Source organism: Mustelus asterias, chromosome 12 (genome assembly GCF_964213995.1).
Source record: "Mustelus asterias chromosome 12, sMusAst1.hap1.1, whole genome shotgun sequence".
Taxonomy (NCBI): Eukaryota; Metazoa; Chordata; class Chondrichthyes; order Carcharhiniformes; family Triakidae; genus Mustelus; species Mustelus asterias.
Window position 1 is genome coordinate 67175190 of NC_135812.1, and position 18562 is coordinate 67193751.

Below are 18562 nucleotides of genomic sequence, written 5' to 3' on the forward strand. Positions count from 1 at the left end.
CCCACAGTCCAAAGATGTGTGGGTTAGGTTGATTGGCCAGGTTAAAAATTGCCCCTTAGAGTCCTGAGATGCGTAGGTTAGAGGGATTAGTGGGTAAATATGTGGGGGCAGGGCCTGGGTGGGATTGTGGTCGGTGCAGACTCGATGGGCTGAATGGCCTCCTTCTGCATTGTAGGGTTTCTATGATCATATCTTACAAGTAATTTGCATATACCAATCACAAGTATACATTTGTTCTGAAGTCATTGATATTCGATTATAACAAATAGTTCTGATTGCTTCATTCGTGTCAGATGAATATAGTTAACCAGTTACAGCCTCTATTTGCTTGTCTAATTGTAAATGATTAATTACTAACAAGCTACGCCAACATTGTTACAACATCCAAATTTCCACACTTGCTAGAATGGCTTGTAGTTTGCAGACTTCTCAGCCTCTGTTCAGTTTGTTTGTACTGTCCATCTGTAAGTGTGGGAACTGCACTGAAACATCTTCACAGCAGCTTCCCAGGGAACTCTGCTGTACTCAATGATGTTAATGCTTTCAATCCTTTCAATGGCACTGCCGTATTCTAGTGATTTGAATTCATCCTTTGCTTTATTTTATCATCAACGATTGTCTCCAAATTTACTCTTCCCATGTATCTCTTGTGACATCGTTCGTGGATAGTCACACGGCTGGAGCAGGGTTTAATTGCCAAGCTAGTGAGCCTATCTCAGGCCAGTGCTCAGGTACAGACTGGGTGAGATTCTTTAGCCTTGGCAGGGCTGGGAATAGAGACGCATGGGGTCTGAGAACTTGGGGACTGGCCAGCATGCCAGTTTCTTGGCACGGTTTAGCAGAAGCGGGTTCAGAACCAACAAGGCCATCCGCCCCATCACTATGGGTACCTGAATATGCTTGTTAAAAAGCTTGTTAAATTGATTTAATTTCAATTAAAGTTTTCTGCACTGGTGTGGGCTGGTTTAGGTACCTGGAGGCGGATACCCTGGAGCCAGGCCATGAAGTCAACCCTGCTGCTTGGGTGCAAGAACAGCCATTTGCCACACATGGTGGAGGCTTAGAAAGTTGCTGAGAGGGCGTCTCCATGTTGAAGGGCCCTCTCCTGCTGCTCACCTGCTCCTCCTCCCCAGCTGGGAGACCTCTGATTGGCCCAAAAGCTTCAAGAGCCTGTTTTGCTGCCCTTACTCGGTGAGGGAACCCGCCTCCAGGCCAATTAAGGGAGCACCTCCGCAAAAATCCTAATGAGTAAGCTTTTCTCCCCTGGGGGAGATTCAGGACCTGGAATGAGTTCCAACTTCTGTTTCAGCACCATGAGGGAAAATCCAACCCACTGTGTGGTATTGCTCTATTCAGGTACAGCCCGAGGGCCATTTGCTAAAAAAGGCTGATTTTATTTTTAGTTCATTCATTCGTGGGACATGGGTGTTGCTGGCTGGCCAGCATTTATTGCCCATCCCTCATTGCTCTTGTTCAGAGGGCAGTTAGGAGTCAACCACATTGCTGTGGCTCTGGAATTGCATGTAACCCAGACCAGGAAAGGACAGCAGATTTCTTTCCCTAAAGCACATTAGTGAACCAGATGGGTTTTTCCGACAATCGATTTATGGTCATCAATAGATTCTTAATTTCAGATTTTTTTTATTGAATTCAAATTCCACCATCTTCTGTGGGAGGATTCGGTACCCAGAGCATTAGCTAAATTTCTGGATTCATAATCTAGTGATAATACCACTAGGCCATTGCCTCCCCAGTGTCCCTGTAAATGCCCAGATCTGCTTGACTGGAGGCCGGAGTCAGAAAACAACAACAGAAATGATAACTTTCTTTCTCTTGCCTTATAGAACGTTGGCACACTTTGAAGATCTGAAGTGTGACAGTCACATAGTGAATGGGAAGTTATATATACATGAATATGCATGAAATAAGCAGATCACATTTCCAGTAAAGAAACCAATGCTCATTTCTTTGGACTTACTTTGGACTTAGCCACAGATTCCACATTGCTCGCAAGGTCGTCCACCTCCATCTTCAACTCACTCTTTTCTTTCTCTACTTTCTGTTTGACACGTTGCAGGTTGTCGATTTGTTCCCCAAGCTCCACGACACTATCAGCCTGCTTCTTGCGAAGAGCTGCAGTAATGGCCTCGTGATGTAAGGTGGACTCTTCCAGCTCGCGGCGCAGTTTCTGAAATTCCAGTTCGCGTTTCTTGTTCATCTCAATCTGTGCGGCCGAGGCGCCCCCGGCTTCCTCCAGCCTGTCACTGATTTCCTCCAGTTCGCGGGCGTAGTCGGATTTCTGCTTCTCCACCTTAGCACGGGCTGCACGTTCAGCTTCAATCTCCTCCTCCAGATCTTCAATCCGAGCCTAGAAATGCAAACAATTTTACCGGTATTCTGACGTTACATGCGAACAATCATAGAATCCCTACAGTGCAGAAGGAGGCCATTCAGCCCATCGGGCCTGCACCGACAACAATCTCACCCAGGCCCTATCTCCGTAACCCCATGTATTTACCCTGTTCATCCCCTTGACACTAAAGGGCAATTTAGCATGGCCAATCAACCTAACCTGCACATCTTTGGACTGTGGGAGGAAACCAGAGAACCCACGCAGACACGGGGAGAATATGCAAACTCCACACAGACAGTGACCCGAAGCTGGAATTGAACCCAGTTCCCGGGCACTGTGAGGCTGCAGTGCTAATCACTATGCCACCGTGCCGTCCCAAGGCATAATCTGGTGAAAAGCTATATTTATTGAGGCATTTGTTTTACCTGAAGCTCTTTTATTTTTTTCTGAAGCTGCATAGTTAGGTTTTGTTCATCCTCGATTCTGCTTTGAAGTTGGCTGATTTCAAATTCCTTTCTGTTTGGAAACATTAAAGTTTAGAACAAACTGTGTGGAGAAATAGACGTTAAATTGAAATCCATTCCACTGAAAATCCATATGGAGATTTGCAAAAAGGTGTAGAAATTATAATCCTGCTGTTAAGATGCATCATAGAATCATAGAATCATAGAAACCCTACAGTGCAGAAAGAGGCCATTCGGTCCATCGAGTCTGCACCGGCCACAATCCCACCCAGGCCCTACCCCCATATCCCTACATATTTTATCCACTAATCCCTCTAACCTACGCATCTCAGGAAACTAAGGGGCAATTTTATCATGGCCAATCAATCCAACCCACACATCTTTGGACTGTGGGAGGAAACCGGAGCACCTGGAGGAAACCCACGCAGACACGAGGATCGTACAGGCTTTGGTTTGGATAAAAGACAATACACTACTGTGTTATCAGCTACATAGGGTGAGGTAGTGACGTAGTGGTGTTGACCCTGGACTTGTAATCCAGCGACTTAGGGTAATTCTCTGGGGACCCAGGTTCAAATCCCGCCATAGCTGACAGTGAAATTTAAATTTAATTTTAAAAAACTGGAAGTTAAAAAAATCGACTGATGACCATGAAACCATTGTCGATTGCCATAGAATCATTGAATCCCTACAGTACAGAAGGAGGCCACTTGGCCCATCGAGTATGTAGCGACCACGTAAAAATCCATCTGGTTCACTAATGTCCTTTAGGGAAGGAAATCTGCAGCCCTTACCTGGTCTGGCCTACATGTGACTCCAGAGCCACAGCAATGTTGTTGACTCTGAAATGGCCGAGCAAACCACTCAGTTTGAGGGGCAATTAAGGATGGGCAACAAATGCTGGCCCAGCCAGCGATGCCCACATCCTCTGACTGAATAAAGACAAAAAGCATTACGACGTATTGATGCCTGATCATCCAATCTGTACTGTGTCACTCTGTCAAGTTAACTTTCATTTGATGACAATTTCACATTTGTACATAGTTGTGTGCCGATTTCACAATACAAGGAACTATGACTGTTCCTTGCACACTTAAGTCTTATGCAAATGTCTCACTTTTTAAATCTTTCTTCCATTTGTTGTTTGTCATTTTCAAGATCCATGAGGGAATCCTGAGAAAGTTTCAGATCACCTTCCAGTTTTCTCTTGGTTCGTTCAAGGTCCAAGCGAAGTTTTTTCTCTTGTTCCAGAGACCCTTCCAGCTATGGAAGAAGATGGATATGGAAAGGCATCAGCAATATTGTAGGATCTGTGCATATCATAAAACCATACAAAATAAACAGGAGTAGGCCATTCGGCCTCTCGAGAGTGCTCCGCCATTCAATAGGATCATGGCTGATCCGACACTCGTCATGTCCACTTTCCTGCCCTTTCGTTGTAACGCTTGATTCCCTTACTGATCAAAAATCTATTTAGCTTAGCCTTAAACATGCACAAGGACTCGGCCCCCACAGCTCTTTGTGGCAAGGAGTTCCAAAGACTCACAATCCTCAGGAAGAAATTCCTCCTCATCTCAGTCTTAAATTGGCACCCTGTTATTCTGAGACTATGCCCTCTGGTCCTAGATTCCCACATAAGGGGAAACAACCACTCATCATTTGCCCTGTCAAGCCCCTTAAGAGTCCTATATGTTTCAATGAGATCATCCTTCATTCTTCTAAATTCCAAAGCATAGAGTCTCAACCTGCTTAATCTTTCCTCATAAGACAAGCCCTCCATCCCGGGGATCATCCATATCAAAGTATAAATTGATTTTTTAGACTTAGTTTGTGGATATTTACATCATCGATTTGCTGCTCCAGTTTCGCTTTGGTTTTGGTCAGGTTGTTGACCTTGTCTTCCTCAGCTTGCAGATCGTCTAAGATCTGCTGATGGGCCTCCTGCAAGGCTTTCTTCTCCTTAGTTAGCTTAACATTCGATTCATCAAGGCTAGCCATTTCCTCTGTGAGGTTCTTAACCTGTAAAGCAGTAACAATATTCTGTCACAATAACAGAAACGCAATCCATGGGAGTTTGCAGACAGTGGTGAAACCAGACGGCATGTCATTGACTGTGAGGTAAGTCTCACAGAAACCTTACAAGAATTTCTCGCTGCACATAGAATCTTTTTCTACGCCCTACAGTGCAGAGAAGGCCATTCGGCCCGTCGCATTATGCACTCTCTCCTTCTCTATGAACGGTCACTTTGTATACCATACAAGAACCAATACGTTTCACTGTATTGTGACAATATTAAATCAAATCAAATCAAATCACATTAAAAGATTTTCACTGATTCACAAACAGGAAACAAAAAGCAGTAAAATGAAATCAATTTTAAAAAGTTTTTTTTAATTAAAGTAAATTACAGATTAGGCATACATTGGGTGAGGGCAGAAGGTGAAGAAATGTTTTTTTGTTTAAATTAGTTTGAAAAATCTACCAATTACTTGCTTAACACTTCAGAAAATTAAGTTGATTTTCAGGCCAAATGTCATTGTTCATCAAATGTTATTAATCTCATTATGATTAAAAACCTTGTTCCCCACAAGGTGTAACTTTTTATGGAGGTTCAAACAGCCATATGGGAGTGGGAAAGTTAAAATTCTCACTGGTTTCATGGTGGCTGCCTGTGGTTGCAGAAGCCTCCCCTCCATCACACTCCCAGGCCGAATTCTCCAGCCCATTTTGCCAGCGGGACTTCTGGTTGCAATGAAGTTGACCCCCCACTAATTGTTCACAGCACAGGTAAAGAATGTAAATCGCCATCAACTTCTGGTCCCGCCAGTGACCAATGGTGAGCCGCCTCTGCTATGGGAAAACCAGCCACAGGGGGAGCCGGGAGAATTACACCCTCCAATTCCTGCAAAATCCAGGCCGTAGGTTGCAAAATCCCACAGTTTATGGAACTTGCAAATGTGTATTATGAGGTGAAAATTTACACCATCTTCTTCCCTGTTGGTTGATGGTTTAGAAGTTCTGCCTTAAGATGAATTGTGGGAGATTTTGTGCTGCAGTGAGTAGTGTTCCTGCCTCAGCCACAAGCTCTGGGTTCATGTTCTGCCCCAGGAACTGGCGGCGAAGGGAAGGTGCTTTTGTAATGTGGCCAAACTGGTTGAGTAACTTATAAACCCTTCCAACAGAGGCTAATGGCAGGTTGTAAAAGCGGGAGAAGTTCAACCATGTGATGGAAAGAAAGTTGGAACCTCTACCATCATTATCCATAGCTCCATCATGCTTTTGGAAGTGTATGTTGCCACAGCAACTCAAAACTCTTTTGGGAGGGTGGGGGTGCCATCATACCATCTGGAGGTCCAGTATGGATCAACTTGGTGCCAGCAGCTTGGCAGTTCGATCCCTGTTGCAGTTGGGGGCGGATTTGGAACCTACCTCCTTGGCACACACATGGTGGGGTGAGTCAGACTGCCTTTAGGTAGGGAGATTTGAAGAATTAGATAAATTGCTGTGGAAGATTTGAATGCAGATCAAACGTGTGACAACAATTTACATGTTGCACTCAATTCTGCTGCATCATGCATCACTCCAGGAACTCTCAAAAAATGATGTTCAAGATTTAGAGTCTTTCCTTCAACTGAATACATATTTCTCTTTTGAAAATACTGCTATTTATTCTGTCTTAGGGTATTCTCCACAGTACGTTACGTTTCATCAACAAGAAATTTGTGTAACTAAAAGAAAAAATGCTGGAAAATCTTAGCAGGTCTGGCAGCATCTGAAAGGAGAGAAAGGAGCTGACGTTTCGAGTGCAGATGACCCCTTGTCAAAGCTAAAAGGCATAGAAAGTGGGAGATATTTATACTTAAGGGTGAGGGAATGAAAGATGAGTCACAGCTCCAATGCTAAGGGAGAAATGGAAAGCAGTGAAGGTGCTTTTGGTTTCAGAATCCAGCATCCGCAGTAATTTGCTTTTATTAAGAAATGTGTGTAAACAAGGGACAACTTAAACTTGAGTTCAACGTAAAGTTCAAACACTGTGTATTGTAAATTTTTTTATATTCATTCACGGGACATGGGAGTTGCTGGCTGGCCAGCATTATTTGCCCATCCGTAGTTGCCCTTGGAGGGCAGTTGAGAGTCAACCACATTGCTATGGCTCTGGGATCACATGTAGGCCAGACCAGGCCAGGAAGGCAGATTTCAAAGAACAAAGAACAAAGAACAGTACAGCACAGGAAACAGGCCCTTCGGCCCTCCAAGCCTGTGCCGCTCCTTGGTCCAACTAGGCCATTCGTTTGTATCCCTCTATTCCCAGACTGCTCATGTGACTATCCAGGTAAGTCTTAAACGATGCCAGCGTGTCTGCCCTCACCACTCTCTGTGTAAAAAACGTCCCTCTGATATCTGAGTTATACCTCGCCCCTCTCACCTTGAGCCCGTGACCCCTCGTGATCGTCACCTCCGACCTGGGAGAAAGCTTCCCACTGTTCACCCTATCTATACCCTTCATAATTTTGTACACCTCTATTAGATCTCCCCTCATTCTCCGTCTTTCCAGGGAGAACAAGCCCAGTTTACCCAATCTCTCCTCATAGCTAAGGCCCTCCATACCAGGCAACATCCTGGTAAAACTTCTCTGCACTCTCTCTAAAGCCTCCACATCCTTCTGGTAGTGCGGCGACCAGAACTGGACACAGTACTCCAAATGTGGCCTAACCAGCGTTCTATACAGCTGCAACATCAGACTCCAGCTTTTATACTCTATACCCCGTCCTATAAAGGCAAGCATACCATATGCCTTCTTCACCACCTTCTCCACCTGTGCTGCCACCTTCAAAGATTTATGGACTTGCACACCTAGGTCCCTCTGTGTTTCTATACTCTTGATGGCTCTGCCATTTATTGTATAACTCCCCCCTACATTAGTTCTTCCAAAATGCATCACTTCGCATTCATCTGGATTAAATTCCATCTGCCATTTCTCCGCCCAATTTTCCAGCCTATCTATATCCTGCTGTATTGTCCGACAATGTTCATCGCTATCCGCAAGTCCAGCCATCTTCGTGTCATCCACAAACTTGCTGATAACACCAGTTACACCTTCTTCCGAATCACTTATATATATCACAAATAGCAGAGGTCCCAGTACAGAGCCCTGCGGAACACCACTGGTCACAGACCTCCAGCCGGAAAAAGACCCTTCGACTGCTACCCTCTGTCTCCTGTGGCCAAGCCAGTTTTCTACCCATCTAGCCACCTCTCCTTCTATCCCATGAGCCTTAACCTTCTTAACCAACCTGCCATGAGGGACTTTGTCAAATGCCTTACTGAAATCCATATAGACGACATCCACGGCTCTTCCTTCGTCAACCGTTTTTGTCACTTCCTCAAAAAACTCCACCAAATTTGTAGGGCACGACCTCCCTCTTACAAAACCATGCTGTCTGTCACTAATTAGATTGTTCCGTTCTAAATGCGCATACATCCTGTCTCTAAGAATCCTCTCCAACAACTTCCCGATCACTGGCCTGTAATTACCCGGGTAATCCCTGCTACCCTTCTTAAATAACAGTACCACATTCGCTATCCTCCAATCCTCAGGGACCTCACCTGTGTCCAACAAAGAGACAAAGATTTCCGTCAGAGGCCCAGCAATTACATCTCTTGTCTCCCTGAGCAGTCTAGGATAGATGCCATCAGGCCCTGGGGATTTGTCAGTTTTAATGTTACCTAAAAAACCTAACACTTCCTTCCTTGTAATGGAGATTCTCTCTAACGGGTCAACACCTTCCTCTGAGACACTCCCAGTCAACAGGTCCCTCTCCTTTGTGAATACCGATGCAAAGTATTAATTTAGGATCTCCCCTATTCCCTTGGGTTCTTAGCATAATTCCCCTCCTTTGTCCCTGAGAGGTCCGACTGTTTTCCTGACAACTCTTTTGTACCTAACATATGAATAAAATGCCTTAGGGTTCTCCTTAATCCTGTCTGCCAAGAACATTTCGTGACCTCTTTTTGCCCTTCTAACTCCCCGTTTGAGTTCTTTCCTACTCTCTCTGTATTCCTCCAGAGCTCCATCTGTTTTCAGTTGCCTGGACCTAACGTACGCCTCTCTTTTCTTTTTGATCAGATCCTCAATTTCCCTGGTTATCCACGGCTCTCGAATCCTACCTTTCCTATCTTTCCTTTTTACAGGCACATGCCTGTCCTGCAGCCTTATCAACTGTATCAATTTTATTCCCTAAAAGGACATTAGTGAACCAGATGGGTTTTTCCAACAATTGACAATGGTTTCATGGTCATCAGTAGATTCTTAAATCCACATTTTTAAAAATTGAATTCAAATTCTACTGTCTGCCGTGGTGGGATTCAAACCCGGGTCCCTAGAACATTAGTTAAGTTTCTGGATTAATAGTCCAGCAATAACACCACTAGGCCACTGCCTCCCCTAAAATATTGTTAACACTAAAATATGTTAACACTTAGCCGTTGCAATCAAACTGATTATTCGTACCTTGTTTTCAGTGGCGTGTGAATCTTTTTCCACTTTGGCTAAGGTGAGCTCCAAGTTGTCAATGTCGTTCTTCAGCGCCGTGCACTCATCTTCGAGCTTCCTCTTCTTGGTTGTAAGCTCAGCATTCGTCTCCTCTTCATCCTCTAGACGTTCGTTTATCTCTTTAACCTTAGCCTCAATCTGAATTTTGTTCTTTATCAGCTGGTCACATCTCTCCTCGGCATCTGCTAAACTTTCAATTTCCTTTAAAAGTAATTTTTTTAAAAAAAGTATTTGCAGTGCAACTGATTTTTTAAAGTTTTAAAGTATATTCATTAGTGTCACAAGTAGGCTTGCATTAACACTGCAGTGAAGTTACTGTGAAAATCTACAAGTCACCACACTTTGGCACCTGTCCGGGTACACAGACAGAGAATTTAGCCAGGCCAATAAACCTAAACAGCACGTCTTTTGGACTGTGGGAGGAAACCGGAGCACCCGGAGGAAATCCATGCAGATACGGGGAGAACGTGCAGACTCCACACAGACAGTGACCCAAGCCACGAATTGAACCTGGGTCCCTGGCACTCTGAGGCAGCAATGCTAACCACTGTACCACCGTGCCACCATCATGCCAAAGAGGTAATTTAATGAAGTTATGAAATGTTAGTTTTACATACCGCTTGCACTTGCATTTGTAGGTCATTCTTTTCCTGCAGAAGGCTGACCATGTTTTCCTCCAGCTCCTTTTTTCTTGCTTCAGATTTGGAATATGCTTCTTTAAGCTTCTCAAACTCCTCTTTCATGTTTTGCATGTCCTTTTCAGATTGCACGCTCCTCAGAAGAGGTTTGATCTTGAAAAACAGCTTCATCCATGACCAGTGTTTGACATTCATGAAGGAACGGATGTTGTACTGGATGCTGAAGATAGCCTCCCTGTGTAAAGCAATGGATAAGGCATTTAAGTTTATTTATTAGTGTCACAAATAGGCTTGCATTAACACTGCAATGAAGTCACTGTGAAAATCCCCTCGTCGCTGCACTCCAGCGCCTGTTCGGGTACACTGAGGGAAAAGTTAGCATGGCCAAGGCACCTAACCAGCACATCTTTCAGACTGTGGGAGGAAACCAGAGCACCCAGAGAAAACCCACACAGACCTGGGGAGAACATGCAGACTTCACACAATCAGTGAACCAAGTCAGGAACTGAACCCGGATCGCTGGCGCCCTGAGGCAGCAGTGCTAACCACTGTGCCATCGTGTTTTTTTTAAAAAGTTTGTCATTTAAATTAAGGCTGTCGCAGGTTGTGAAGAGTTCTCTCCTACCTCCTTTGCATCATCCTCTGAAATTCTACTCGCATTAAGAAACCACGACATATGGCTTGAGTGCGGGTAATAAGTGCAGCCAACCTTTCATCTCTCATCTCTTCAAGAGCACCCAGGATCCCAGCTTTGAAGAATACCTGCAAGTGTAGAAAATATCTTTAGGGGTTCCTTCTGTTTTCTCCTATTGAGCTGCTGCTTATGAAGTTTAATTATTTTGCTCATGCAAATTAGGCCTTTACCTTAGTGTGCCCAAATTTGTATTGGGAATGATCAATGCTAATGGAGGATAAGAGTTTCTCCGAAGCCTTCTTGCTGTCAATAAAGTGACCCTCTGGGATAGCACTTGCATTGAGTACTCTGTACCTGTTTATTTTTTAAAATATGTATCGTCATTCTCCCACATTTATGCCTTTACAATTGTAGCATTTTTTGCAATAATTTTTGCCCAACAAATCTTTGCATGAAAAATATTATAATTTACAAATTACATTAGTGGTGAGTTGTGAACAACTTCCTTAGGAGTAGGGTAAATTGGGCCTGTCATTGTTTTTATCAATGATGTGGGGAGGCAATGACACAGAGGTATTGTCACTGGGATTCCAGAGTAATGCTCTGAGGGTATAGGTTCAAATCCCACCACGGCAGATAGTGAAATTTGAATTCAATAAAAATCTGGAATTAAGAATCTACTGGTGACCATGAAACCATTGTTGATTGTTGAAAAAATCCATCTGGTTCACCAATGTCCTTTTAGTATCGTAGAATCCTACTGTACAGAAGGAGGCCATTCGGCCCATCAAGTCTGCACCGACCACAATCCCACCCAGGGCCCTATCTCCATAACCCCATGCATTTACCGTAGCTAGTCCCCCTGACATTAAGGGGCAATTTAGCATGGCCAATCCACCTAACTTGCACATCTTTTAGGGGAGGAAATCTGCCATCCTTACCTGGTCTGGCCTATATGTGACTCCAGACCCACAGCAACATGGTTGACTCTTATGTTCATGTTTATTGCCCATCCCTAATTCTCAAGGGTAATTAGGGATGGGCAATAAATGTTGGCCAGCTAGCGATCCCCACATCCCATAAATGAATTTTTAAAAACCTGCAATTTTTGTAAAGCACAGCATTTTGCGTTGCTAATAAAATGTTATAAAGTCTGACCAGTTACCTTTGTTTGAAATCTGCATAGAGGATTCTGCTTGGATATCCTTTCCTACAGATTCTGATACCCTCCAGCACGCCGTTACATCTCAGCTGGTGCATGACTAGTGGATTGTTCATTTCACCTGTGTCGTGGCAAGAATGCAGTTACATTTTTGTCATCCTTTTCTTTCGAAAATAGGGGGAAAGAAGAATGCAATTGATCGCTGGAACTTACCTGGAGTTTTTGTTTCATTTGGAATAATGCAACGCACAAAATGGGGGCGGGTGCTTCTCAACGTGGACATCAGCTTGTTCTGGTTTTCCTGTGTCAAGCAAAGAACTTAATAACCAACAGCAGTTGATTTTTGCTGACTGTAAGCATCTAACTATTGTCAATGTTCCATTAGCATGCCACGGGTATAGGTTTACTTAGGAAGATTGGAGTTAACAGTACGGTTAGAAGAAAGCTTTTAAGGAGAGAACTTACCCTGAAGAGTGCAGACACTGTTTGGAAGGAAGAACCTTTTTTCTTGGAACCTTTCTTTACTGTACCCTCTACAAAGTAGACATTTTGTCATTATCAGTTCACAGTATACAATTGTAAAATAAATTATTCCAATATAATAAAGAATGCTGCATGTAAGAATTTCTAAAATCATCTATCAGTCGCTGAAAGTAAGCACGCAGGTACAGCAGGCAGTAAAGAAGGCAAATGGGGTGTTGGCCTTCATAGTGAGAGGATTTGAGTATAGGGATAGGGATGTTTTGCTGCAATGGTATAGTGTGTTGGTGAGGCGACACCTGGAGTATTGTGTGCAGTTTTGGTGTCCTTATCTGAGGAAGGATGTCCTTGCTATAGAGGGAGTACAGCAAAGGTTTACCAGGCTGATTCCTGGGATGCCAGGTCTGTCATATGGGGAGAAACTAAGTCGGTTAGGATTATATTCACTGGAGTTTGGAAGAGTGAGAGGGGATCACATAGAAACTCTAGGGTTAGACAGGGTAGATTCAGAAAGAATGTTCCCAATGGTGGAGGAGTCCAGGACTAGGGGTCATAGTTTGAGGTAAGGGGTAAACCTTTTAGACCTGAGGTGAGGAGAAATTTCTTCACCCAGAGGGTGGTGAATGTGTGGAATTCACTACCACAGAATGTAGTTGAGGCCAAAACGTTGTCTGATTTTAAGAAGAAATGAAATATAGCTCTTGGGGCTAAAGGGAGGAAGGAGGGATTAAGGAGGAAGGAGGGAACAGGATTTTGAATTCAATGATCAGCCATGAACAAGATGAATGGCGGAGCAGGCTCAAAGGGCTGAATGGCCTACTCCTGCTTCTAGTTTCTATGTTTCTATGAATAGGTTGTTAAATAAACTAGTCATAGCCCTAGATGACAATAGGCTGATTGGGGGTGATTTAACCTAAGGATCACCACACCTAAGGCAAGGGGAAAGGTTGAGAAAGCAGAGTTTTCGCGAATAACCTCAGCCAGTACAGGAATTGAACCCATGCTGTTGGCATCAGTCTGTATCACAAACCAGTCATCCAGCAAACTGAGCTAACCAACCCTTGTTTTTTGAATGACGTGTATTGCCCATTTCCAGTTGCCCTGAGAAAGTAGATGGAGGACCACCTTCTTGAGCTGCTGTGATCCTCACTGTGTCAGTGTTATAGTGTTGGGTTGGTGGTATTTTTCCTACCAGCATTAAGAGTCTCCATAGAATCATAGGAAAATTATGGCTCAGAAAAAGGCCATTCAGCCCTTCATGTTTGAGCCAGCCAAAAAGAGACAAAAATGTAGCAGCTCATTTTAATCCCATTTCCCAGCACCTGGCCCATGGCCTTGCAGGTTACAACACTTCAGATGCAGTTCCAGGTAATTTTTAAAGGAGTTGAGCGTTTCAGCTTCAACCACCAACTTAAGCAGTGAATTCCAAATGCCCACCACCCAGGGGTGACAATGTTTTTCCTCATATCTCCTCTAATCCTTCTAACAATCACTTAAATCTATGCTCCCTGGTAATTGACCACTCAACTAGGGGGAAACAAGTCTTTCCTGTCTACCCTACTAGGCCCCTCATAATTTTGTACACCTCAATTAGATCACCCCTCAGCCTCTTCTGTTCTAATGAAAACAACCCCAGCCTATCCAATCTCTCCTCATAGCTGCAATTTTCAAGCCCTGGAAACATTCTTGTATATCTTCTCTGCACTCTCTCCACAGCAATTATGTCCTTCCTGTAATGTGGACACCAGAATGATTAACAAAACTCCAGCTGTGGCCCAACCAGCATTTTGTACAGTTCTATCATTACATCCCTACTTTTGTATTCAATATCCCATCCAATAAAGGAAAGCTCTCCATTACGTTTTCTTGACCACCTTGTCCACCTGTCCGGTCACATTCAAGGACCTGCGGACATGCACTCCAAGGTCTCTCACTTCCTCAACCTCTCTCAATATCTTCCCTTGCTTTGTTTGCCTTTCCCGAATGCATTACCTCATGCTTTTCCAGATTGAATTCCATTTGCCACTTTTCTGTCCGCTCAGCCAAAACATTGATATCATTCTGGAATCAATAGCTATCCTCTTCACTATCAACTACATTGCCAATTTTTGTGTCGTCTGCAAATTTCCCAATCATGCCTCCCACATTTAAGTCTCACCATCAAATAGGGACATCTGTGAATTTTTACAACATTGCGATGCTAGCCACAGATTAACAAATTGGCTACTCATGAGATTGTGGGGCATTGAGAGCAGGGGACATGGAGTTAGACTCAATTTCTTGGTTAGTATCTAGGACCATAACCACTGAACAACTGTACTGCTGTTTTTGTTGTTGATGTTAATTATATTTGGATTAATTAGGTAAAGTTAGAAGCACTTCCAAACTCTTGGATGGATTCAAGCTTTGTACCTCAGTCTATAATTCAATTATTGCTATGTCCTTTATAAAGCAATATTTCTTGTCAATATAGGTTTGATCTACCTAACATTTGTTGTAATGCTGAGAATCTATTCAAAAAAATTGGTTGATATTTGTGTCCTGTCAAACATTATCTTATAATTTTAATGTAAAATGTGAAATAAATGTTACCTGCCGATGTTCCGTAAGAACTATAAAGATGTGCAAGAACCTTAAGTGAGGATTTCTGGTATAGTCCAATTACAGTTTCATTCAAAGGGTCCTTATTCTTGTCCAGCCATGAAGTAATATTGTAGTCCACAGTGCCAGCATAATGGATCAAGGAGAAGTGAGCTTCAGTCTTTCCTTTTGTAATCCTGGGCTTCTGGAAATTTACTGATTTTCCAAGATGCTGATCATACAATTTGTTCTTGAAGGTCATATCTGTAGCCTTGGGGAACATGCATTCCTCCTCAAGGATTGAGAAGATGCCCATGGGCTTTGAAGAAAAAACATTCATTATCTCTATTCATACAGTGAGCAATCTGTACTGGAACTCTACATGAAAGTAATTTCATGTTGATTGGTCATGTTAAATTGACAAGGGGGAGTAGCAGCATAAATGAGGGTTATGGGAATCGGGCCTGGGTAGGATTGTGGTCGGTACAGACTCGATGGGCCGAATGGCCTTCTTGTGTTCTATATACACAAGAATGACCACTTGGCAAAGCCCCTGTCAGTACCCAAGAAACCAAACCTTGAAAACTGAACCAAAAACTGTTATATTTTTAAAAGAGTTACATGAATGCTTTGAGAGCTGATCATATGATTTGATGGTGATGTTATTCGGGTGTTGCCATAGGCAGATATTTTACTTTTAGTTTGTACTCTGTGCAGTGCAGAAATTATCTCTTTCAATAAAACCTGTTGTGTATCAGTTTGAATGTGTGCAAACCATGTCTTTTCTTTTTGTGTAAAACCCACATTCCCCAACATAGGACATTACAAAAACAAAAGGAGAGAAGGCTAATGATCAACATTGGTTAAGGAATGTGGTGGGGAAAAGAAACTACAAATTTGTCTTCACCTTTTCAATGAGTTCAATGCAAGCAGCCAGGTCCATACCAAAGTCAATGAACTCCCATTTAATTCCTTCCTTTGTATATTCCTCTTGTTCCAAAACGAACATATGGTGGTTAAAAAACTGTTGCAGTTTTTCGTTAGTGAAGTTGATGCAAAGTTGTTCCAAGCTGTTGTACTGTGGAATGGCACAATATGTTAAATTCATAGTCATAGATTCCACATGTCATTAATAAATATTGTGATTGTCAGACTATCAACTGAGAATTTCACCTCAAAAATCTCAAAGCCTGCAATATCCAAGACGCCAATGAAATGTTGTCTGGGTAGCTTTGTGTCCAGTTGCTGATTAATTCGTTGCACCATCCAGAGGAACAATTTCTCATACATCGACTTTGTCAGAGCTCCCACTGCAAAGTATACCTGCAAAGGAGAAGAAAGTTAATGCTTCAGTTTCTGTAAGTTGCTAAAATTGTGCATATTTCCTCTCTTCCAGCCAACATGTTACCTGTTGTACAGTCTGGCCTTTCGTGACAAACTCATTGCCGACCTTTACTCTTGGAAAGCATAATGCCTTGAGTAGATCGGCTGAATTTAAGCCCAGAAGATAAGCAACTTTATCAGCAACTGCAAAAAGAAAACTCTCTGTTAATGACACGTTTTCACGCCTCACTAATTGTAATCATTTGACAATCGGACAACATTTGATTTTTCTTTGCCATGTTTAAATCTGCATGTGTTATCTATTACTGACAGGCTTCTTTCTACTAGTGTCAGTCTCACAACCTGAGTTAGAAATATGGATCTCTTAAACTCCAGACACTTAGAGCAGAATTTTCCACTCCTGCCAGCTGTGGGAACCATGGAGGGTGGGGCAGTTAATTTGAATCACAGAATCCCTACAGTGCAGAAGGAAGCCTTTCAGTCCATGGAGTCTGCACCGAATCTCTGACAGAGCATCTTACCCTATCCCCGTAACTCCACGTATTTATCTCACCAATCCCCCTAACCTACACAACTTTGGACACTAAGGGGCAATTTAGCATAACCAATCCACCTAACCCGCACATCTTTGGACTGTGGGAGGAAACCGGAGCACCCGGAGGAAACCCATGCAGACAAGGGGAGATCGTGCAAACTCCACACAGTCACCCAAGGCCGGAATTGAACCCGGGTCCCTGGCGCTGTGAAGCAGCAGTGCTAACCACGGTGCTGCCATGCCATCCCACAGGAGACTAAAGAACTGTTTCCCGAAGCGCAACAGTTGGAATTTTGTCCTTCTGACTCTCAAAGTAGGTTAAAAGCAGGTCGAGCTTCCCAATAAACAATGTCAGGAAGCCCATTTGCAGTCAATAGCATCTCAAGCATTCTCACTAAAAGGCCACCTCGCCAGGATTAAATTTGTCCTACAAATTAAGTTCCCTGCCAGTGAGAACGTAGAACGTTCATTTTGCAGCTGTATATAAGAGGCATGCGCCTAGTGAACTTCACTTTTTCCATGACTTTGAGGTCTGTAGATGTTGCTGTCTCCTTCTTGGGGACCTCACATAACCTCACTCGAGTGCCGTTAGCAAATGGTGCGCCATGTCTGGAAACTGAAGGCAGACGAATGCTGGCAGGTTGTGGGTAGAGTGTAGATTGGGTTGGAGAGGGGAGGTGGGGCAGTGTTCAGTGTCTTAGAGGGAGGGATTAATGGTGTCAACATGGGGATTTGGTGCGTGAAGTCAGGGCACTGGCTGTAGGAGGGAACAGTCATAGTCTGTGTCTCCCCAAGAGAGGGGAGTGGGATGTGGTAGGGTGGGAGGTGCAGGATGGGATGAAGATCTCATCAAGGGAGTCACAGAGGGGGACAAGGCAGGGTCAGGGTGAACATGGGGACAGTAATGGTGATCTGCTCTGAGGGGGGGAAGGCATGTGGACGTGGATCGTGATCAGTTCCAGAGTAATGGGGGACGTTCAAGGGTGAGACAATGCGAGGAATAGTGACATTTGGTAGGTAAATGATAATGAGGGGAAGTTGCTTGGCGATGGGGCAGGATAGAAGGTGGTGAAATGAGTTTGAAAGGTGACATGCACCAACTAACCATGACCAAGCAGGTAGACAGTGAGATACAAAGAAGAAGAACAAAGAAAAGTACAACACAGAACGAGACTCTTCAGCCCGTCAACCCTGTGCTGATCATGATGCCCTAACTAAACCAAAAAATAAACCTTCTTCCTTCACTCGGTCTGTTTCCCTCTATTCCCTCCCTATTCATATACCCAGACAGATGCCTCTTAAAATGTTCCTAATGTGCATGTTTCCACCACCTCCTATGGCAGCCGTTCCAGGCACCCACCACTCTCTGCGTGAAAGAATTCCCCCGCACATCTCCCTTAAGCTCCCCCCTCTCACCTTGAACCTGGTCCCCCTTGTAATTGACACTTCCACCCTGGAGAAAGGTCTCTGACTATCCACTCTGTCTATGCCTCATAATTTTGTAGACCTCTATCAGGTCTCCCCTCAACCATCGTCTTTCCAGTGAAAACAATCCTAGTTTATTCAATCTCTCCTCATAGCCAACACCCTCGAGACCAGGCAACATCCTGATGAACCTGCTTTGCACTCTTTCCAAAGCTTCCACATCCTTCTGATAGTGTGGTGACCAGAACTGCACACAATACACCAAATGCGGCCTAACCAAGGTTTTATATAGCTGCAACATGATTTCCCAACTCTTGTACTCAATACCCCAGCTGATGAAGGCAAGCATGCCATTTGCCTTGTTAATCACGGTGGCCACCCGTGTTGCCAATT

The 18562-nt window shown here is 43.7% G+C and overlaps 1 protein-coding gene across 1 annotated transcript in view; it reads right to left on the minus strand.

Moving 5' to 3' along the window:
• Positions 1-18562, minus strand: part of LOC144501537 (myosin-3-like) — a 46971-nt gene that overhangs the window by 21156 nt on the left and 7253 nt on the right. Inside the window, exons 11-25 of the mRNA XM_078225358.1 lie at positions 16274-16392; positions 16039-16188; positions 15773-15943; positions 14878-15184; positions 12271-12338; positions 12019-12106; positions 11809-11926; positions 10874-10997; positions 10635-10771; positions 9989-10244; positions 9330-9572; positions 4660-4836; positions 3935-4080; positions 2779-2869; positions 1979-2368 (exon numbers count right to left, since the gene is read on the minus strand). Coding sequence (XP_078081484.1) covers positions 1979-2368; positions 2779-2869; positions 3935-4080; positions 4660-4836; positions 9330-9572; positions 9989-10244; positions 10635-10771; positions 10874-10997; positions 11809-11926; positions 12019-12106; positions 12271-12338; positions 14878-15184; positions 15773-15943; positions 16039-16188; positions 16274-16392 — 2585 coding nt within the window. The remainder of the gene's footprint in view (positions 1-1978; positions 2369-2778; positions 2870-3934; positions 4081-4659; positions 4837-9329; positions 9573-9988; positions 10245-10634; positions 10772-10873; positions 10998-11808; positions 11927-12018; positions 12107-12270; positions 12339-14877; positions 15185-15772; positions 15944-16038; positions 16189-16273; positions 16393-18562) is intronic.